At 32.9% G+C, this 23,754-nt stretch overlaps 2 protein-coding genes across 5 annotated transcripts; both read left to right on the forward strand.

Moving 5' to 3' along the window:
• Positions 1-3,176: 3,176 nt before the first annotated feature.
• Positions 3,177-3,545, forward strand: LOC141673455 (secreted RxLR effector protein 161-like). Its single transcript, XM_074480206.1, has one exon. It carries the CDS (start codon positions 3,177-3,179, stop codon positions 3,543-3,545), a length of 369 nt encoding a protein of 122 aa, XP_074336307.1.
• Positions 3,546-10,803: 7,258 nt separating this feature from the next.
• On the forward strand, positions 10,804-17,513 carry LOC141671764 (lysine-specific demethylase JMJ13-like). 4 transcript variants are annotated; one of them, XM_074478103.1, is made up of 11 exons: positions 10,806-11,176; positions 11,306-11,350; positions 12,311-12,353; positions 12,628-12,964; positions 13,468-13,844; positions 14,184-14,237; positions 14,326-14,405; positions 14,487-14,764; positions 15,136-15,534; positions 15,637-16,193; positions 16,651-17,513. In XM_074478103.1, the coding sequence occupies exons 4-11, from the start codon at positions 12,739-12,741 to the stop codon at positions 17,005-17,007; spliced, it is 2,328 nt and encodes a 775-aa protein (XP_074334204.1). In that variant the 5' UTR covers positions 10,806-11,176; positions 11,306-11,350; positions 12,311-12,353; positions 12,628-12,738; the 3' UTR covers positions 17,008-17,513. The 4 variants fall into 4 exon arrangements, with proteins under 4 accessions (XP_074334202.1, XP_074334203.1, XP_074334204.1 ...); XM_074478104.1 differs by having other exon boundaries at positions 11,309-11,350; XM_074478101.1 differs by lacking the exon at positions 12,311-12,353 and having other exon boundaries at positions 10,804-11,176.
• Positions 17,514-23,754: the final 6,241 nt, after the last annotated feature.

Below are 23,754 nucleotides of genomic sequence, written 5' to 3' on the forward strand. Positions count from 1 at the left end.
AAAAGAGAATGTTCAGATCATTCTTTGATGTATGGATCTTGACCTTGCGCTAAGGAAAGACCAACTAGTTCCCACTACGGATGATCCCAAAATGGATCAAAATTGAGAAATGGGAACACTCTAATCGCATGTGTCTGGAGATCATAAATCGAACGATTTTAACTGGCTTTCGGGGCTCTATTGCTGAGAGCACAAGTTCCAATAAGTTCCTCTATAAAATTAAGCAATATTTTGCTGAGAATGAGAAAGCGGAAATGAGTAATCTTCTGTCAAAACTCGTGACCATGAAGTATAAAGGAAAGGGGAATACATCATTGAGATGTCTAATATTTCCGGCAAACTCAAGGAACTAAAGTTACAACTTTCAGATGAGTTACTTGTCCACTTAGTTCTTATTTCTCTGCTCCTCAGTTTGGACACTTTGTGGTGAGTTACAATACTCAAAAGGAAAAATGGATTCTTAATGAGCTCATTTCACACCGTGTACAAGAGGAAGAGAGGGTTTTGCGAGAGAAGACTGAGAGTGCTCACTTGGAATCAAGCTCCCATGACAAGAAACAGAAGAAAGGTAAAGATATTGGAAGTGGAAAATCCAAGCATCAATTGTAAGAAAAGCAGGATAAGGAAACAACCTGCTACTTTTGTAAGAAGGCTGAACACATGAAGAAAGAATGTTCCAAATATGTTGTTTGGCGTGTGAAGAAGGGTAAGATTTCTGTCTTTGTTTGTTTTGAAGTTAATTTGGCTTCTATACCTAAGGATACTTGGTGGGTATATTCTGGTGCTACTACTCACATAAGTGTATCTATATAGGGTTGCATGTGGAGCCGACCACCAATTGATGCCGAAAGATTCATCTATGTGAGCGACGGTAATAAATTTTTAGTTGAAGCTGTGGGAACATTTAGATTATTATTAAAAATTGGTGTTTATTTAGATTTATTTGAGACATTTATTGTACCGTCTTTTATACGAAATCTTATTTCTATTTCTTGTTTGGATAAGTATGGTTACACTTATTCTTTTGGAAATAATAAAGTGTGTTTTTCTTCAATAATGAAGTGTGTTTCTCTTTGTATTCAAATGTGGTTGCTTATATGCTTACGATTGTTGTTTTTAATAATGAAATTTTGCAATCGAGTGCAAGAGGTACAAAGTGTAAGTTAACTGAGAATTCTGCTATGCTGTGGCACAAGCGATTAGGTCATATCTCTAAACATAGAATTCAGAGGCTTGTGAATGATAGAATTCTCGATCCCTTAGATTTAAGTGACTTTCAAGTCTATGTGGAATTCATTAAGGGAAAATAAACAAACTCGAGAAAGTTAGGTGCCAATAGAGCTACAAGTATCTTTGAACTGATTCATACTGATATATATGGACCATTCCATACGGCCTCTTGGAACGCTCGACGGTATTTTATCACTTTCATAAATGATTACTCTAGGTATGGTTACCTATACTTGATACATGAGAAGTCACAAGCTATGTATGTATTTAAAGAATATAAAGTTGAAGTTGAACTTCAGCTAAATAATAGTATTAAAGCTGTTAGATCTGATCGTGGTGGTAAATACTAAGGTAGATATGATGGATCAGGTGAGCAATGTCCATGACCCTTTGATAACTTCCTAAAGGAGTATGGAATTGTCCTTCATTAAACTATGCTAGGAAAACCAAATATGAATGGTGTTGTTGAGAGGCGAACCCGTATTCTTAAAGATATGGTGAGAACTGAGAAGTATGATAATTCATTCTTCCTTTCCCGAGTCACTTTAGGGAGATGCACTAAAGACTGCAATTTATATCCTTTATCGGGTTCCAACTAAACAGTGGCCGAAACCCCTTACAAACTTTGGACTAAGAAAATACGTAGTATTAAGCATCTACATGTTTGGGGTTGTCCAGCTGATGCAAGGCCATATAGTCCAAATGAAAAGAATCCGGACTCTTGGATGGTCAGTTGCTATTTTGTTGGTTATCCGGAACGTACTCGCGGATTTAAGTTTTATGATCCCGTTACTAGATCTTTCTTTGGGACTGATAATGCAAGATTTTTTAAGGATGTTGATTTTGGGAGGGATGATATAGGTAAAAGTATTATCTTTGAAGAAGATAGTCATGATCTTATTTATGACTCTGCCGAGAGCAATGATCAGATTATGGTACCTATCATTGTTCAAGGCCCTCTAGTTCAATACAACACTGAAATTTTCCATGAGGAACCAATTGAGCAAACTTAACAATCTCATGAATCACAAGAAGTGCAACTAAGGATATCTGCTAGAAAGCGAAGGAGCGTAATTCTAGATGATTATGTTATTTTTCTACAAGAACATGAAGATGGAATTGACATTGGGGAAGATGATCCTGTGAATCTTCAACAAGTCATGCGGAGTCCTAACTCTCAAAAGTGGATTGATGCCATGAATGAAGAGTTGCAATATATGAAAGACAATGATGCTTGGGATCTTATCGAGTTGCCTAAAGGCCAAAAACTTATTGGTTGCAAATGGGTATTTAAAACCAAAAGGGATTCGAGTGGTAACATCAAAAGATATAAGGCTCGTATAGTCGCTAAAGGATTCGCTCAAATAAAAGGTATCGACTACAATGAGACTTTCTCTCCGATTTCCACGAGAGACTCATTTAGAATTTTTATGGCACTTGTGGCTCATTATGATCTAGAGATACATCCGATGGACGTAAAGACGGCGTTTCTCAATAGAAATATTGACGAGATAATTTATATGGTGCAACCAGAAAACTTTGTCATTGGATATCTGAAGACTTTGGTTTGTAAATTGAGGAAGTCCATCTATGATCTCAAGCAGGCTTCTCGTGAATGGTATCACAAATTTCATCATGTTATCACATCATATGATTTTGAAGTGAACTTGGTGGAACATTGTGTATATCACAAGTTCAGTGGGAGCAAATTTATCTTTCTTCTTTTATACGTTGATGACATCTTACTTGTTACTGATAATATAGGCTTATTACACTATACCAAGAAATTTCTCACTAGTCAGTTTGAGATGAAGGACCTTGGTAACGCCTATTTTGTATCAAGAATTCATATACATCGAGATCGCTCTCGAGGTATTCTTGGATTGTAACAAAAGAGCCGTATCGAAAAGGTCCTGGAAAGGTATGACATAAAAGATTATGCACCAATGGATACATTCGTGTCTAAGGGAGACAAATTTAGTTTCAAACAGTGTCCCAATAATGAATTTGAGATAAGGGAAATGCTAAGGATACCATATGCATCGACAATGGGAAGCCTAATATTTGCTCAACTTTGTACTCATCCTGACATATCATTCACTGTTGGAATGTTGGCAAGATATTTGACTAATCCGAGAATGGAGCAATGGAAAGCAGTGAAACGAGTCTTACGATATTTGAAGAAAACAAAAGATTATATGCTCACATACAGGAAATCAGATCATCTAGAAATCATTGGATATTCAGATTTTGACTTTGGAGGATGCAAAGATGAAAAAAAAATCTACTACGGGCTATATTTATCTACTGGCTGATGGAGCAATTTCATGGAGGTCTGCCAAGAAGACGCTCATAGCTTCATCCACCATGGAAGTTGTAACAACCCGCACTTCCGGACTATTAATTCTAAATCAAAACTAATTCACAATACAATTATTAATCCAAAATTCAATTATAAAAGTGACTATAAGAAATCGCGGCTAAAAGCGGAAATCCAAAAGTCAATATACTTCAATTCTAAGTCTTCTAACTTCAATGCTATCTAACTCGAATCTTAGGCGAAACCTGAAATTATAAGTAATGAGCCACACAACCCAGCAAGAAACTAATCGATCTAACTAGTTGGCCAAGTAACACATACACATATAACAAAATACGATAATCTATACGATATGATATATGAAACAAACACTTTCGACACACACTCTTATTCTTATTCGATATACACAATACACATAACACATAACACATAAACAATAATAATTCAAAATCCATAATTCATGCCACATCCACTACAAAGCGGTGATAAGGTTCTCAAATTTTCAGAAAACTGCCACTACAACCCGGTGACTACGGTCCTAATTTCTTATTCGATATTTTCACAAATCATGGCACAAATCAGAGATCCAAAATTATCATTTAGACACCACACATGTACATCGATACATATTATATAACACATAATACTTTCAAATATATCATCACTTAGCCGATATTTTGATAATCAAATATAAACGCATAACATACAATTTGAAAACACTAGCTAGATTGATCGAAAACTTACCTCGAAACCTGACCAGATATGAATTTACCCTTTTTGACCCTATAAACGATATTTTCTTGGAAAACACGAAACACAAAAGTTGAAGGGAACAAAAAGACCTTTCCTAAAAGTCCAGAATCAATAAATTTGACACATTATTTTTTTCACTACCGGTATCCTTATTTTCAACTTCTCTCCATCTTGAAGCTTCACACGTTTTGCAAAAATCCAGTTTTTCATTTTCACCCCAAAATAACATGCAGTCATTTGGACAAGCATGTATTTTTTGGTAGTCCAGACCTAGATCTTTAATCATACCCTTTGCAGCATTAAAAGAGGATGGTACATTGCAATTTGGGAAAACTTCCTTAATCAACTTAAGCAAATCGCTAAATGCTGACTCACTAAATCCGTGAATACACTTTAGTTGGTAGAGCCTAACTATGAAACTTAATCGAGTGAACTTAAGACACTCAGGATACAAAGGCTGCCCACCCTCCTCAACAAGCCGGTAAAATTTTTTTGCATCGTCATCAAGTCCCTTTCTAACTCCATGTTCACTATCATTATTACAATTCTCATATGTGTTACGTATCATTGCCTCTAACTCATCTGCTAAACCCATACCTATATCACTGTCCATGTTATCATCGACATCATTATTCTTATGGTTTGACACTTCATAAATCCATTCAGTGGACTGTGGACAAACACCATTGCAGATGAGATGTTCCTTTATAACGCTTTCACCATACCAATAACGATTACTACACTTTCTACAAGGACATTTCAACTCATTTCCTGATGCATATTCAGAAAATGCATTTGTAATAAAAGCTTTAACCCCCATCCTATATTTATCACTATATCTTGGAAGTGTTACCCATTTTTCTCCTTCAACATCCATTCTCTACATGATTATTCAACAAAAAATAAATTAAACAAACAAACAGTACTTTATTATGCTTGACAGGTCGTTAACACAAAATATGACAACAAATATTCAAAGAGTTATACTAGCAGGGCATAAACACAAATTTAGAACAAATTCAACTAACATCATAAAACAGGGCATAAACACAAATTTAAAACAAAAAGCAGAGCTCATAAATTTAAACTAACAAGAAACCCAAAAATTATACTAGATCATAAAAACTCTCAAATAACAGAGCACACACACAAATTTCAGAGCCTTCACACAAATTTCAGTAAGAAAAAAATTTAAAAATGAGTAACAGCAAGAAAAATCTAACCTTCAAATTAAATAACAGCTTTAGCTATTTATAAAAATAACCTTCAAATAACCTGCCAAAATGCATGTCAAAAAATAAATGTGGGCTATATATACATATATATACATATAATCAACAACTTCTAATGCAACTTCTATATGAATCAATTTAATCTATAATCGATTTTACCTCTAATCAATTAAATGTATTATACCTCAAATCGATTTTAGGTATCATCAATTTTAACACAAAGATGAGTATCGAGAGAGAGAGAGAGATGAGTATAGAGAGAGATGAGTATCGAGAGAGAGAGAGAGAGATGAGTATAGAGAGAGATGAGTATCGAGAGAGAGAGAGAGATGAGTACCTGTGCTGTGAGAGAGCGAGAGAGATAGAATAGTTGTGAGAGGGTGAGAGAGATAGAATAGCTGTGAGTGAGAGAGATAGAATAAATTTTGGTACTAATTTTGCCCGCCAATCTAACCCGCCTAAATATTTCGGTCAATTTGACCAAAAGTGTAACTGCTATTGTAACATATTTTAAACCGTGTTGCAATAGCTTATTTGTTTATAATATTATTTAAAAAGCATTAAATCACTGCAACACTTTCCTATCTTATGCAACATATTATAAAACATTGCAACAGATAAGCAACTATTTGACCTACAGCAACACTTTATGCAACAGAAATGTACTTGGGGCTTGCAATAGCCAATATATGGTGTAGTGTACGATGAATTAACTACGAATTTTACAAAATTACTGAATTTTGTATAGAAAAGCCCTACGAATTTTAATGATAAAAATAAGGAATACGAATATGATGTATTTATAACAATACAAAACCCTATTTCTTAACCTACAAGTTATCCATATTAGAATCTGATTCAAATTTTAGGCCCATTAACTAATTTAATTTTAAATCCTAGTCTTTGTCTAATTTAAATCCTTTTAATTCTATTATTCTATTATTAATCTAATTTTACAAATTACGGGATATTACAGCTGCAGACTATATAACATGTTTTATGGCATCCAATAAACTTTATGGCTGTTAAACTTTGTCACTGGTTTACGAATCCTTTATGGTGTAGAAAGACCATTAAAAATATTTTATGATAATAAATCAGCAGTGAAGTATTCTAATAACAACAGGAGCACTAGTGAAGCAAAACATATAGATATTAAGTTCTTAGTTGTTAAAGAAAAGATTTAGAGTGGACAAATTTTGATAGAACACATTGGGACTAACTCCATGATTGCAGATCCGCTGGCTAAAACGTTAACACCTAAGGTTTTTCACGAGCATGCTGCTCATATGGGTATTACCGTATGTGATACCTTGGTTTAGTTGGAGTTTGTATTTTTGGTGTTTTATGTAATAAACATTGAGTTGTTTATGTTCTGCATAAAACAGTTGATGAAATTTTATTAAATTTCACTCTACTTTTTTTCAATTTTCTTATTGTGGTTTAACATTGAGTTACGAAAATTGGAATAAATCTCATTAGAGATTGACTAAATACTAGTTGGAAATAGACATTATATAGATCTCATTGTATGTAATTTCCATGTCACTTATCCCTGCATTGATTTATGTCGTTAAATATATTTGTGTGATGACTATGGAAGGTTTAGTCACCTAAAGTTTATGACGAATGTTGCCATAATCTCATTCATATATAGCAGACAGACCAAATTATTTTGATAAAATCTAAAGACGATAAATAGCTTAAAGTTACGCACTAAAGATTTGTATTATTAATTCTGGATTCATATGAAGCCCAAGTGGGAGATTGTTATTATTATTTAAATAATAATAATAATAATTTTATGGGCTACATATAAATATATTAATCATGTTAGCTATTTATTTTATTGGGTTAAATGAAGTGGTCAAATAAAAAACTCAATTAAATTTTAATTTATTGTATAGACCTAATAAGTGAATACTCAATATCAGACCCAATTAAATTATGATGAGAGATTTAATTAGGTGATATATAAAAAGGGTTATAGTCCCCATATGTATAGTACGTTACACAACTTATCTTCTACCCATCACATAGAGTTATTGAGAAAAATCTAAGAAGTACTTAGTTGAGGAAGACAATAATTAAGAATATTATATAGATTCAGATACTGTCACAATTATCGCCTTATGGATTCAGGTAAGCTTCCATTTTCAGTTTCATTTTGATAATTAAATATGATGATTACGATTCTTGTCTCTAATTTAGAGAATTATGTGTTTATAAAATTGTTAGAAAATGACCTTTAAGTTAAATAGTAGAATGCTAGTACTATATTTAATCCACTGTCAACAAAAATTGGCACTCCCTCCTTCTCTCCCAATTGTTATCGTTTCTGACAAAGTGTTCGACATGTATTTTAAGATGAATATAAAATATAGTTCTATAACTTTTTTTATAATTTTTTTCTGAATAAAAATTTAAACATTTTATATTTATTTTGAAAAAGAAAATTTCCAATAAAAAGTAATAAAATTATACTTTTTATTTATCTTAAAATACGTGCCGCACATTCTCTTAAAAATAATACTCCCTCCGTCCCATAATATATGAGCTTGTTTGACTAGCACGGTTTTTAAGAAATTAATGCCTGACTTTGATGTGAACCACAAAAATGAGTTAGTGGGTGTTAAAATAAGTATATTATATGAATATGTAGTTGTAATAATTTTAAATAAATATTATAAATGAAAGGCTCATTCTTTTTGAAACGACTAAAAAAAAGTGGTTGATATAAAATGTGACAAATGAGTACTAATAATTAGGAGGGAGGAAGGGAGGGAGTCCTCTGTTTTATCCGAGTGTGTACTGTAACAAAGGTCATCTCACAACAGAGAGCAGAGGGCAAGTCAAGTCTTGTACATGTACAGGATAAGAAACTTTCCATAACATCATTAATCATTTGACGGGCCACAACCAAATCCATTTCAAGATCTTGCTATTTTTTTAATTTTACAATGAGTAAAATTATTACCAATAAGGCACAAGTACAACTCACATACTAGTTAGACTTCGGAATTTAGATAATTGAATTTGTTTTGGATTCAAATATTTTTTGAACACTGAATTATATTTTGATATCTTTTTTAGAAAACAATTTTGTGATAGAATATTAATTAATTTTTAAAAGTCCCTGGCACTAGCTATTCAATCCCAACATATTCAAAGCATTACTTGTAAGGATATTTAGTGTTCATTTTTCACTAGCATGAGTATAATGTGAGCATAACAGATTTGAATAAAATAATTACACAAATGTTATACAATTTGAAAATAGAAACATTTCATACCTTTATCAATTTATTTATAAATTTAACCATGTTTTTTGTAATATAAAATATTATAAACCATCACTCTCTTACTTTTTACATGACATTTATGTATGTATCTGTAATTTAAGAAGTTGGAGAGTGAAATAAAGGGGTTAGGTGGTGGACCAACCCAACCGCCAACTAGAGTTGCTACCTAAGCCAATTAAACCAAAAAAGAAGGCATTCACGTGATTTTTCATTTCTGGTGAGGGTGTTTTTGTCTGTACGAGAACTACTCCCATAAACAGACTGCTTATTTGGCACATGGGAGTTCTACATTAAAGTGTGTGTATGTCATAAAATATACGTGTCAGTTAGAACTTAAACACGGACAAGTGACTATGTAACTCATCCTAAAACCACCGGCTGCAGTCTTAAACAGCAACTCAAAACATCGGCGGACCGTTCAAGATAACGTAACGCCTATAGATAACGGCATACAGATCACGGGATAAGATTGTATTGAAAAGTCCATAGAGTACATATTGCTATCTCAAGAATTTAAAGATAAAAATGTTATGTCATATCTCATTATTTTTATATAAATAATTTCATAAGCAATATATTTAAAATTTGATATTTTCAAATCACATTTAATTTTAAGAAATTTTTTGATTTTTGTTCAAAAAGTATTTACAAAATGTAATACCATATTTGTTTCATAATATTAAGTAAGGATATAATTATAATTTTATAAAATTTTCGATCCCATGTTTGTTTTATTAAAATTAGTGAAGAGCTTGTTTTATTGGGATATAGAATAAGACTATAATCCACTGTAATATCTAGTGGGATTGATGTATTGTTTTATTCCCTTTACAAGTCTTTTTTGAAAGGATTATACTACCCTTATTGTAATATCACTTGAAAAAATATAGAATTAGAAAATTTAAAAGGACTGTATTTCAATCACAAAAATTATCTCTCAAAATAAATATATAATAAAATTTTAAAGGATTATAGTTCAATACTACATTTAATCCTTCTAAACAAACATATGATAGAACTATTTACTCTATATAACTAATTTTGATGAGATTAATTATCCCCAAATTACCCAGATTATTATTCAGGATTATAAATTGGATTGGTACATATTTATCAACTAACTCAGAGTAACAATTTCACCAAAGATGCCCTTTGAAATAAAGTATTTATTTTTCGATATATTAAATATTTGAATTATTGTTGAGAAATAGAATTTTCAAAGTACTTGAAAGCAACAGAAAAGAAGAGGCTAACCAAACAGAACCCAAAAAAGTAGACCAATATTAGTTTGGCTCGTTCCTCTCCTCCCGCGGTAATGTAGACTAGTAGACTAGTTGTTGACGGAGTCTAAACAGAATAAACCGAGCCAAAGCCTACCATAATGATTAGGCCAACCAATTTCTAGAAAGCGTAAAGCATAAACGAACAACCAATAGGAGAAGCGTATGCATAGTTGCATTTTAATATCCCTCTAATTATGCAGTATTTTTTTATAACGTCTCCTTAAATAATTAACCTTTCTTTTTTTATTTTAGTTTTAGTTTATAGGTTCATATGGTAAATGAGTTTTAAAAAATTTACAAAAAAACTCATCATATTTATTTAAGTAAACTACAAATACGAATATGATATCAATTTTTATTTTGACAATCATACTAATATAATAATGTCTTTCTCTCTTTTTTACGAGAAATTTGTCAAATACAAGGTGAATATATTGACAACTGAGTGTGTTTAATATGAAAAAAAAGTAAAAATAAATCCAATATAATGTTTTGATTCTTTCTCCAAATTAAACTTAATTTTAATAAAACTTTCTACAAACATAACCCTAGTTTATGTCACACAAAACGTGATTAAGTGAATATTATATAACAAGTTGCAAGCCCGAACCAACATCGAACCACGCGTATAGAAGGCCGGCAAGGCAGCGTTTGGTTCAACAACCACCACTCCTCTCACACTTTCTTTGCCCATTTTCACTATTTCATTAATTAAATTAAACTTCAATAATTACAATTCCAATTTATAAAAGGAAAAATAATAAATAACAACTTCACTACAGTACTTAAAGGGGACCCTATATATTATCTCTCACTTTCTTCTTTTTTCGGTTTTGATTTCTCTCTCCTCTCCCTCAATCTCTCTCTCTCCTCTACCTATACACACAATACATACACCTACACATCGATATTCTCGCTTTCCTCCACGTTTTCTCGCCGGAAAACGCCTTGTTTCGCCGGCGAATATTCTCCGGCGATTGTTTTCTCCAGCTCCGCGCACTCGTATTGTTGGTTTAAAAGAGTTCGCTGATTTTCCAGCGCGACTCTCGTGACTCGGTGAGTTGAATCGTCCGATCTTTGTGTATATTGGTTAATAGCATAATGTAGTGAATTATATTGTGTTTTTATTGTAATTTGTGGTTGAGATCGTGATCTAGAGCTTCGTTTTGGTGTTTTTGTGATTAGTAGGTTGCGAACGTGGCGAATAGCGGTGCTGTTTGGCATGATATGGTATAATCTCTCTCTCTCTCTCTCTCTCTCTCTCTCTCTCTCTCTCTCTCTCGCTCTCCCTCTCCCTCTCCCTCTCTCGCTGCCTTATATGTGTTGGATATGTTATATGTATTTGTTGTGTTTTGATTTGGATCTCGAATTTTGATGAATTTATGAATAATTTGTATCTGTTTGAGTTGTATGTAATTTAATTTTGAAATTTTTATATGTGATTTTTTTGTATTTGCTAATCTGGTTGTGGTCATATAGGTTCATATTTCCGGTGGATTAATCCGGTTAAATATTTATGGATGTGTAGGTCAATGAAATTATATATGTGGACCTGTATGTGATAACACTGTTTATTTGCACACACGCTGACCATTGAATTCAATTGTAATTTTGAGTCAATCATTTGTCCTGTTTAAAGTCAATAATTTGATTGATTCTATAATTGGGACAGTGGGTGTTTTTCTGTAATTTCTGGAACAGGATTATGTTTTTAAGAAGAGTGTTTTTTTTGCGTTGCTGCATTATGTTTGGATTTTCGAGAAGTGTGGTTTATGGAATGAAAAAGACTAATTGGAATAGTTCCATGAGTGTTTGACTTTGAATTTGTAAAGGCTGTTATTGAATTACATTGATGCTGATTTACAGATCTTTGTGTGATTGAATGTGAATGTAGTGTTCTTATGTGCTCTATTAATTATGTAGCTAATTTATTTTTCTTCTTAGTTCATTAAACGGTTAAGTACTGCACTATAATGGTGAAAGTTGTTGGTTTGTTTTACTGATTGACCTGGAAGAAATAAGGCTATCCTGGAAGTCTTGTTGCTCTGTGTTATTTGAAGTGGGAACTATCATTCCACGTTGTAATCGTGTTTCAGAAAAACACTGATTATTTTTGTATTTCTGCAGAGGGTAGGGTTCCTCTTATACATTTTATACGTGCATGTTTAATTGCAACATCTTTCCATGCAGGGATTGGATCTTAGCATGACAGAAAACGGACAAATTTACTTCCGTAAGAACCTGTTAAAATAGTGGTTGCTTATGTAGTACTACATGAGAAAAATATAGTTTACAAGGTCTACATAGGATGTAGGTTGACTGATGGATTATGAATTCCATGAGTAATTATTTGTTCTTTAAGCAATTACGCTTCTTACATGTGTAGCTTGTAGTAGCTACTCTCTCTTACCATATAGTGACTTAATGTGTATTTACTGTTTCGGTGCTTCCTAATATAGAAGAAACAGTCTTGTCGGTTTCTGAAAAGTGTTGGTTGTTTTTTGAAGGTGGAAGGAAGGGCGTGTTTTTCGAGGGAAGCTAAATTGGAATTTTTGAAGAATAAGAGGCTTCAGCGAATCAAATTGGAAACTGCACACGATTCGATACATGCCAGAAATATGATGACCAGAAGCGGGGGAGATGCTCTTAGAGCTTCTTCATCGTGTGGTGCAGGTTTACGGAATGATGCGTACATTTTCTCAAATAGGGCTGGAAAGTTCGACACCACTAATCTCGAGTGGATTGATAAAATAGAAGAATGTCCTGTTTACTATCCAAGTAAAGAGGAATTTGAGGACCCTTTGGTTTATCTGCAGAAGATTGGTCCTGAAGCTTCCAAATACGGTAACGATGCTCCCTCTCTCTCTCACACCCACCGACACACAATCCATAACTGAACTGATTCGTGCATAATGGTATTTGCCATGATTTGTATTGTATATCTACATATTGTGGCTCATTGGATGAATTATTGCTTGTTACTAAGAAAATATTTTGTTTTTTGGATGGGCATCAGTTTTGCTTTTAAATATCGAGTAATTATAACATGCATTTGTTTTTTATTAATAGTAAGTTGGAACATTTTTGTCATTACTGATGCAAGCATTCATTTACTTCATGTTTTCTGCTTATATAATACGAAAGGTTTTATATTGTTTGTACAATTTTATCATTGAATCATTTCTAGGAATTTCCTTTTGAAACGATGCAAAAGGTTAACGCAATTGCAGATGAATTTTTTCATTAGCAGTTCTTTATTGGAAATTGTATGTTATTATAGTTGAATTTAGAGCTGTTTTGAATAGAATTTTGATTTATACTGATTTTATCTTCGCTTCAATGTCCAGGTATATGCAAGATCGTATCCCCTCTGAATGCATCTGTTCCTGCTGGTGTTGTTTTGATGAAAGAAAAAACTGGTTTCAAGTTTACCACCAGAGTGCAACCTCTTCGTCTTGCTGAGTGGGATACAGCTGATAGGGTCACTTTCTTCATGAGTGGAAAGAATTATACATTTCGAGATTATGAGAAAATGGCGAACAAGGCATTTTCTCGTCGATATTGTAGTTCTGGATGTCTTCCTCCGTCATACATGGAAAGAGAATTTTGGAGGGAAATAGCTTGTGGAAAGACTGAAAGTGTTGAATACGCATGTGATGTTGATGGCAGTGCATTCTCATCCTCCCCTAGCGATCAACTTGGTAAAAGCAATTCAAACTTAAAGGTATTGATCTCATTTCATTTATTATGCTGATAACTGTTTCTCTAAATTTAGTTTATTTTCTTTAATATAAATGAAACCTAGGCATGTTTTTAGGTAAGAACAAAATCTTTAATTAAGTAAAACTTGCATTAAGTTACATTTTTTTATTGTAATTTTTTTTAGCATCCTTCCTTGGATAGTGGGATATGTTGGTATGCACAATAATAATCTTTAATATGCCTTCAGTTTTGAAGTTTAAAACTTTAACTTATGTTTTAGTTGTACTACCTTGTACCTATATAGTTGGTTCATTTTTTTAATTAACGAGCTCATGTTTTATGCGTTTTGTTTTGATTTTAGAAACTGTCTCGATTGCCCAAGTCTACTTTGCGCCTTCTTGAGACGATAATTCCGGTAACCAGATGACTTTTTCGTTTAGATCAAAATTCAAATTACCTTTTATTTGCTTTTTTTCCCTCTCTCATTATGTGGATTATTTCAGGGAGTTACTGAGCCAATGCTGTATATTGGGATGCTATTTAGTATGTTTGCCTGGCATGTGGAAGATCATTACTTGTACAGGTACAGTTTGTTCACAAACTTGGGATATGTATTATGCACCTGAGGTCCATCTCTTATGCTTATTATTCTTTCGTTTTCCAGCATGAACTATCATCACTGCGGGGCAGCAAAAACTTGGTATGGCATTCCAGGTCACGCAGCTTTAGATTTTGAGAAAGTGGTCCGGGAGCATATATATGCCCACGATATTCTATCAGCAAATGGAGAGGATGGAGCTTTTGATGTACTTTTGGGGAAGACAACTATGTTTCCTCCAGATATCTTATTAGAACATGACGTACCTGTTTACAAAGCTGTGCAGAAGCCTGGGGAATTCATAATAACATTTCCAAGAGCATATCATGCAGGGTTTAGTCATGGTATAATCCCCCCCCCCCTTTCTTCTTCCCAATTAGCATTTCCTGTTTTATATAAAAAGAAAAAAGATAGACTTCTTATACACCTGAAGAAAATGTGAGCTAACTTAAAAAAATTATGTGCAACTTGAAAATACATAAGAACCAATATGCCAACTTTCTTATGAGTAGTAGTTACAAGCATATATTAAATATCGTTTGAAAGTGGAATTTCTATAAATGTTGTCCTACAAATAAAAAGTTCACTCCCTGTGCACCTGCATGCATTTATCTAATCTAACATAATTCTTTCCTTCTTGCCATCATCCTCTATTTGTAATCAATTACTTTTTTATGGGGATATCTAAATTTATGCTGTATCCGATAATTTTCAGGCTTCAATTGTGGAGAGGCAGTGAACTTTGCGACTGGTGATTGGTTCTCTTTGGGTTCAATTGCTAGTCGTCGCTATGCACTTCTTAATAGGATGCCTCTTCTTCCCCATGAGGAGCTGCTCTGCAAAGAAGCAATGATTCTGTTTAAGAGTTTGGAAATTGAAGATCCAGATTATTCTTCGGCAGACTTGGAATCTCATCTTAGCATCAAGGCTTCTTTTGTAAATTTGATGCGATTCCAACATCGTGCTCGTTGGTGCTTAATAGAATCAAGAGCATGCTGTGATGTTTCTCCTAATCCCTATGGAACTATTCTCTGCAGTATCTGCAAACGCGACTGCTATTTAGCATATCTTAGCTGCGACTGTGACCACCCGCATTCTGTTTGCCTTCGCCACAGTACGTGACTCCTGATCAAATTCTTCAATAGTAGATGTATGTAATGCCTTATATATGGTTGCCATGCTAATTATATCTGTTATTTTGATTTGTCAAATCCAGATGTCAAGTCACTCGACTTACCTTGCAGCGGCAATCGCATTCTCTTTTTAAGGGAGGATATCTCAGATATGGAAGCTGCAGCGAAACAGTTTGAGCAGGAGGAGATTGTAATCTCTGAATTTAAACGCCATTTTGGGAAAGGTGATGATATGTATCAGCTCTTTAAGATGTTTCCAAGGGCAGAAGATAATGGATACACTCCTTATTGCAAGATAAAACTAGATTTGTACGAGGAATATGCTGAGACTAATAATCAAACACAAGATTCAGCATTTATTTCTTCCCCACTATCTAAATCGTGCAAATCCGTAGAGGATCACAGAAGAGAAGTGTTGAATGTCTCTGTTTCACGGGCTTCATCTGCTGCATCAATTCCTTGTTCATTGATGGATACCAATAAAAACCTTTCTGTGGCTCAATATAATGTTTCCAAGGTTAAACCGACTGACAGTGGTGATGAATCTGATTCCGAGATTTTTAGGGTTAAAAGGAGATCCTCTTCAAAGATGCATGATTTCAACTTGAATGATGTCCCCTCTCCGCTTTTTGAACGGCAGGTAAACCGGCATTTCAAAAATAGAAAATCTCCATGTTGCCTATAAAAATATATATTGCTGCTTAGTATATTTTTCTCTTTTTAGAGTATCCATTCATTTTTCTTCATTGATAAGCAAGTTTTATTTTGTCTATGCTGATATATGAAAGCTATTGGTTTCTGTTAGCAATCCCACACTCCTACTCCTGGTCGCTAGATTATCATATATGTAAGGAATAAGCAGCTTATTATTATTCTTACCGAAATTTAACTATAATTTTATATCTAAGCTGGAGTTGTGAAAATATAAACTGTGTACTTGTATAGCTAAACACATTTTTCTTATTCTTTCCTGCATATACATTATGTTGGTTCTACCTGATACCTGGTTATGTGATAAGTGCAGGTTCTAATTCTTTTAGTATCAGTATAGAAAAATATTTAACATACCATGGTATTGTTGTTTTTGATTCTTTCAGGGGCTTAAGCGGCTGAAGAAGCATCAACCTAATGGAAGGTGTGCTGAGGCAACATTATTGGGCTGTACTGCGACCGAAAATTGTGGCTATGATTCCAGTTCAAGTGCAATCCAAACAAAAGAAGCCTATGATAGTACCTTCAGGGATAGGTATCCTAAAGGAGTACCCATCTCCTTCAAGTCAAAGAAATTGGCACATGAAGAAGCAGTAAGTAGTCATAGTGGAACCCTAAAATATGATGGGTTTCCACCAGAAATCGCAAAGCCCACAAGGGAACTGCCTTCAGTGGAGATGGGGCCTAAGAGGCTTAAAATTAAAGGTCCCTCGTTTTGGGGGTTAGAGAACAGGTTGCATTAAAATAGTAAATGATAACTGATCTGGTTGACGGCTGACGAAAGATCTTCTTAGCGTCACTTTGCTAACTTCAATTTCTTTAATGGGGTTTTAACTACAGAAGATAAATTACATAGTTCAGTTGTGGGAGCAGCGGCAAAGATTAACCAGATTTAGATGAAAGAAACTAAAATTTCTGCAGGGTCTCCAATTCGAGGCAAATTGCACTTGTGGTGGTTTTTAGGGTTCTTGGTGCCTGGGTGTTACCCATCTATGGTAATGAGGATCATTCTTCTTCCGCAAGTAGTTGAAAATATATAGTGCTTTAGGGATTTCTTTTTATGTACATTTGCTTCTTTTACCTTTTTTAACAGATATCAACTTGATAGGTATATAGGCTATTCCCATTAGCCTTCATAGATAATTTCAAATTTCTGCTGCTTCCTTGTTAGTGGTTCAAAATTCTTTTGTAGCAATGGCTTTGTGCTGTTGACTACTACAATAAAATTTCAGAAATAGTTTAAAAATTAGGTTTTAGGAAATATTTGATTTTGTTTTAATTTTTTTAATGCTAAATGTCTATAGTTTCCATTGCAGTATGAATGTCATACTTTTCTTGTGGCAAATCCAGTGTCATTATTAATTAATTATTGTATTATATTATTATAAAGGTGATAGGCCTGTAGTGTAGTCAACTAAAGTGTAGTTACAGGGTATATAATCTAAAGGCTTGGACACACATAGTAGAGGACTTATGCCCACAATCTTTTGTACATATGTAGTCGAGGCAATAAGTTATGGCATCATATAATCAACAGTGATACAGTTGCATTGCATAGGTCTTGAAAATGACAGTTCAACCAAAGTTAGAAGTCCAGTTATATGCCTTTGGGCCATTAACCATTAGTTTGATTAATCATTAGCCATTTCTGTAGATCCAATCCGGATATCCTTTACTCTTTTCAAAATAATGGATGGTGATGTTGAGAGTCTGAACTTCAAAAAATAAGCTAACATAATTATTACAGGTTCTATGCTAATGTGCAACAGTGCAAGTGTAACCGCAGATGTCCATGACTACATGGTAGCTATAGTTTATACAAACATCTTCACATTTCTCGCAGCAGCCTATTTTTATATTGTTCTCTGTAAGCAGTGGCGGTGCTCGGATGTATGGTACATGGTACGTTTTTGGAGACTGTATATTTTTTTTTCTTCAGACGATCGTGCATAGTTGCTTATGTGTGTATATTTAGGTAATTATAAATTGCATGGTCTTTGGATAAATTTAGCCCCTGCATGTAATTTCGAAGCTCTAGCCTTGTTGTTCGTAGGGAATATTAGAAAGCTTTAAACTCAATGACAGGGTTCGGACTCATACCAGTAGATTGCCAGTAGATTCTTTACTATAGCCACAAGACTAATTTATAAATTTTTTAGAAGAAAGCACATAAATGATGTTAGTATTTAGGCATTTAATTTTATTGAATAAGTTTACATACTAAAAAACTCTAAAAGTCATAAACTGATGAAAAGACTGCAATGAATCATTCCCAAGTTACCTGTTGTCCATGGCAATGTACACTAAGTTTCATTTGATAGGACTACATTGTATGTATCAATTATCATAAGATTTGTCGGCCCATTTCTCTACTGCTGTCATATCTGCCTTTCATTGATGGAATTACCAAGAGCATGGAATATAATAAAGAGAAGCAACAATATATACTACAGAATATATTTACTGATTTGTTCTCGTGATGTACTACATATATGTTTTATGTATATATATGCTCTCACTTGTTTTCATATATTTGAAGGACAGTAAGATAAGCTTTGCTTGGCACATTATCAATGAATAGATTCATTGTGTTTTCAACCTTTCATGTGAACTTGTTTTTTTACCAATAGAATGAGAATGAAGTAAAGAAGCACTAGCTAGACTTTTGGTTGATGTTACGTGGGTATTGTTTGGGATCGAATAAAATGGAATATATTAAATTTAAACTTTAGACAAACTGAAAAAGCATATAATTAAGGAAAGTGCCACTTCAGATTTGCATAATTTATCCAGTGAAGCATCATACTAATGCAGCAGTTCTGGTTCCGTGGTGAATATTCGTTGTCTAAAGTGCCCTTTTTTCAAAATTTTCGAGGTGCAAAATTAATAAATTTTATAATATTGCCAATGATCAATGTTGAGGTCTCGTAACACATACTAAAATTGTTCACGAATTACACAATATATAGGCGAATATTAATACACTCAATGTTTATTTTATTTACAGAAAAATGATCAATCGTGTTATTATTTTAAAACAGTTTTGAAAACGGATTTAAAAGTTCTAGCATATCTGGAACTAAGAAGAGCTTTCTTCTAACAGCCATTTATTTAACTTAAGTACTGACCAAATTCATTCTTGTACGTGGCATGTTTGAGAGGATGCTTGTAATTAAATCTAGCTACTAGTAAACATTCTTTCTCTGTCAATTATTTTGGGACAAATATGCAAAATACAGAAGGCATATGCCATTGATAACTAAATAGACAAGTTGTGGTAGCAAGGTTGGGTAGTAATGAAGAACATTTGAGACCCATGTGCCATCCTACCGGTGACAGAACAACGCCATGAAGATAGTGATGTTTCAATGATTTTTTCTTTTATCAAATGTGTATATATTTTAAATACATTATGCGTTTTTCCTCTTCTATTATGTGTGTATGTGAAAGAGACAAGCGTTTGTTAGGATGTGTCTCTTTCATCATTTTATATATATAAAAAATACTAGTCTATAACCCGTACTATGCACGGATTGCTTTTAACATTCGATAGTTTTTAATAATATATTTTATAATATAATTTTCAATAGTTGAAAAATAAATTGAAGAATAGAATAAGTTATAATAATATATATTTTATAATAATTTGAGACTTGACTAAAAATAAAACATATAATATAATATGTTATTCACATGACCCGAGCCCTATAAATTGTTAAAATAAATAATATAAAAGTTTAAATATAATAAGTTGTTGACGGGGTTCGAATCCTGAATTCATGAAAGCAATTTAAATATTAATATAATAATATTTTATTATTGCATTCAACGGTTCTCATCTTTCTGAATTTAGATCTGACGGTTGTTATTTTTCGTACCAAACAGCAACTGACTACCAAATAGAGGGTATTTTGCTTATAATAGTATAATATGTATATTCAATTTAGAAAGCGAATGAGATCTGAAGTTTTAGATTATCGGTACTCAATCGGATCTGCAAAAATTATATAATTTGCAGATTCTACCTTTATATAATTATATATAATTATCACGTGACTATCGCTTGAGATAAACAAATATAAGACTGAAAAGAATAGTCAATAACCCAACAATATGAATGGCAGTTTATGCTACATTAGTTCCCGGCAAATGCCGGTTATATAATATATTTTTTCATAAATATAATTTACAATCTTGCAAATAAGAATTTGTTCTAAGAATTTTTTGAGATAAGTGGGGGTCGAAATCAGGGACAACATATGATAAACTCTTAAAATTTTAGCTATCCAACCGTTTTCCCGATTTTATAATATTTATTTTAACTGAATTAATAATTAAAAATTAATATATATGATTTATAATATATATTGATGATGATATTATATATATAATAAAATATACATATTTATATACTAAATTATATTATTTATAATTCGATACTAGTAATTATATATTTTAATAGACATCTTTCATATTTTATGCAAATATGTCATGTAAAGATTTATAATGATATTGAAAAGAAAATAAGATAAAAAATTAAAGAGATATAGAAATGAAGAAAAGAGAAAACTAGTGGAGGAAGAAAAATTAAGGAGGAGAAAAATTAGTGGAAAATTAATTTATTTTTAATACATAATAAGTTATGGAGCTTGCTCCGTAAGCGGTAAGCAATATTTTAAGGAGAGGAAAATAAGGGTTCAATTTAATTTAAATTGATAAAGTGACATATCAAAGGTACTCTATTTTAATATAATATATGTATTTTCTAACTGCTAAGGAGTTAGGTTGAGCTATTATGCATAATCTGCCTGCATTACATTTAGGGTTTGTATATGGGTTGAGCAAACCGATCAAACCGATCCAACCCAATCTTTTTTTAACTCGAAAATTTCAACTGCAAACCGAATGATAAACGAGTTGTTACTTGGTCAACCAGGCATAAATGGGTTCGGTACGGGTTACAAATATTTTCACCTTAACCCAACTCAACCCAATTCATTAATATATTACCCATAATTTCATATATTTTTTTTAAGTTTGACAAATATTTACGCCTTTTCTCATACATTTTCATATAACTATTATAATATCTTAAATGTGTTGTGTATTATCTTGTTTTTCCTCATCTCCAATATATTACAAAGATTTCTAATTAATATGATAGAATTTTATTTGTTCAATTTATAGTTGCATATTCATTTTTGTTTACAAATGTATGGTTACTTTTTGTGGGTATGCATATGATTTACAATATGATATACATTATTAATAATATAATTTTAATCAAATTTAAATATTAGTACTATAATTGTAAGTTTTACATATATAGTATTGAAACTTTTTCATAGGATCATTCAACCCATGCAAAGCGACCCAACCCGACCCAAACCGATATACGACGGGAAGGTTTTACGAACTTATATCTGACGGGTTGAGTTAAAAAATTTGAAACCAATTTAATTGGATTTGGTTGTAAAATCTCCTCCAACCCGACCCATGTGCAGCCCTAATTACATCCGAATAATTTGATTACGTCATTAATCAGTGTTACCCTCTATAATTAAATATTCTTTTCGATGAACAAATTAATGGCATTTTTAATTAATGAAATTATTATTTCTCTTAACCTTAAAAGAATATTAAAATAGTATATCAAAAGATTATTTGATTTGACTATATATAGATTCTAACGATTACTTCAAGTCTACAACCTAAGCAAATATCATCTTTTAAGTAAAAAGTCTCATTAATGATTAGTATCGATGGGGCTGTAATTTGAGCATGTAGTTAGTAAACGAGTTCACATTTTAGTAATTTCAAATGAGTCGAGTTGAGTCGCTTGTTTGAGTTAAACAGATTTAATAAAAATGATGAACTCGAGGAAAGCATAACAGGAGCTCAGGCCCACATTACTAGATGGAGTATCGACTCACCTCTGTAACAAATTCGGGCACATGTCTCTCATGAATTCGAGCTCTCTTCGTTAAAAGATTCAGACACTCCTCTCTCATAGATTCAGGATCTCATCTCGAATAAATTATGACTCCTTTCTCTAAGAGAATTCGGCACTCTTGCTTGCAGGAACTCTGGCTCACTTCGCTAGCAGAAACTCCGACCCTTTCACATGCATGATTTAGAAGGTGGATGGAACCTACCATACTTGGACTATTGTGAAGTCTTGAAGCCGGTTCGAATCATAAATACAAATACATAAAGGAAAAGTTGAAAATAGATCAAAGCGAGGCTATGATAGTTTACTTCATGATTTCTTGTGTAAGGTGAGAATGGCCCGACCAGGAAGGGTTGGTGCGAGCTGGTGCTCTAGGCCGGCACACATAGCTTATATGTGATCAACATATGAAAAATGACCTATATATGACTAGATTTATCGTGAATCTCGGGGTCGATACATGATATTCCCTTATAATACAACAAGAATTACACAAGGGGGGTTGAATGTAATTCTGGCTTCTTTTTGAGATTCTAAAAATGTTCTAACTTAATATATATAACAGTGTTTGATTGGCAGTAAGGCGGAATAAAAGAACAATAGAAATCAAAATACTAAGTAATAAAACACAAGTTTTAAAACTTTCTGGTGGATTTGAAAGTATCCACCAGATATATATCAGATTGAGAACTCTGTGAAGCTTTGAATAGCTCACAGCTGCTTTACAAGTTGAACAAACAAAACTACAGAGAAATTCTTACAAAATATAGCTTGATATGTTTCTCTGAAAATAAGCTTGCTTAGTTATTTGTTCTACTGGCTACTCTTAGCTTTTATATTACCAAGTTACATGATAGTAATTCAAGATAATAAAATAAAACATATCTAGTCTAACTTCATGCTGTTTCACTACTTTATTCCAGCATCTTTGAAAATCTTCACATTTGCATGAAAATGGTAATGCTTCTTTGTTCTCAAAATCCTACTTAACAGGCTGCCACATTCCTTTTGCAAACACCCGATGCATGTGACTGTGTTGTCACCGTCAACAACTATTTTGAATATGATCATCCTTCGGGAGCCTTGTAGATTATCCATCGGGAGTCTATCTGTCACTTGACTGTATTTCACTTATACAACCTATTCTGCATATCAATCTTGTAGTCAACATGACTTAGAGAACCCTACACAATCTACTAGACTAAAATATGTTATTTGCAGAAATGTGCTACAGTACTTATTTGTTACATAATCTACACTCTCGATGGATGTCAAATTGTCATCCATCGGGACTATAAAGTTCATCTGTCGGGACTATATTAGATCATCCGTCGAGAGCTACAAAATTCACTAAGTCAAATCTACTAAGGAGTTTTATTTAACTTATCATCAAGTTCACAATATATTTCTAACAATCTCCCCCAATTTATGTCTACTGGACCTGTAGCCATAAATTAAGAGAAACTTGCTGATAACAAAACACCCTAAATATACTGATTAAAAGGTAGTAGATAAAACTGAGCATTGCTACAAATTTATT

This window comes from Apium graveolens, chromosome 7, assembly GCF_009905375.1.
Source record: "Apium graveolens cultivar Ventura chromosome 7, ASM990537v1, whole genome shotgun sequence".
Lineage (NCBI taxonomy): Eukaryota > Viridiplantae > Streptophyta > Magnoliopsida > Apiales > Apiaceae > Apium > Apium graveolens.

Bases quoted from the DNA above. Each gene is read 5' to 3' on its own strand.
- LOC141673455 (XM_074480206.1), top strand. From the start codon at position 3,177: ATGGATACATTCGTGTCTAAGGGAGACAAATTTAGTTTCAAACAGTGT.
- LOC141671764 (XM_074478101.1), top strand. The intron at 14,406-14,486 runs GTACAGTTTGTT...TTCGTTTTCCAG, and splicing joins GAAGATCATTACTTGTACAG to CATGAACTATCATCACTGCG. The intron at 15,535-15,636 runs GTACGTGACTCC...TGTCAAATCCAG, and splicing joins TTCTGTTTGCCTTCGCCACA to ATGTCAAGTCACTCGACTTA.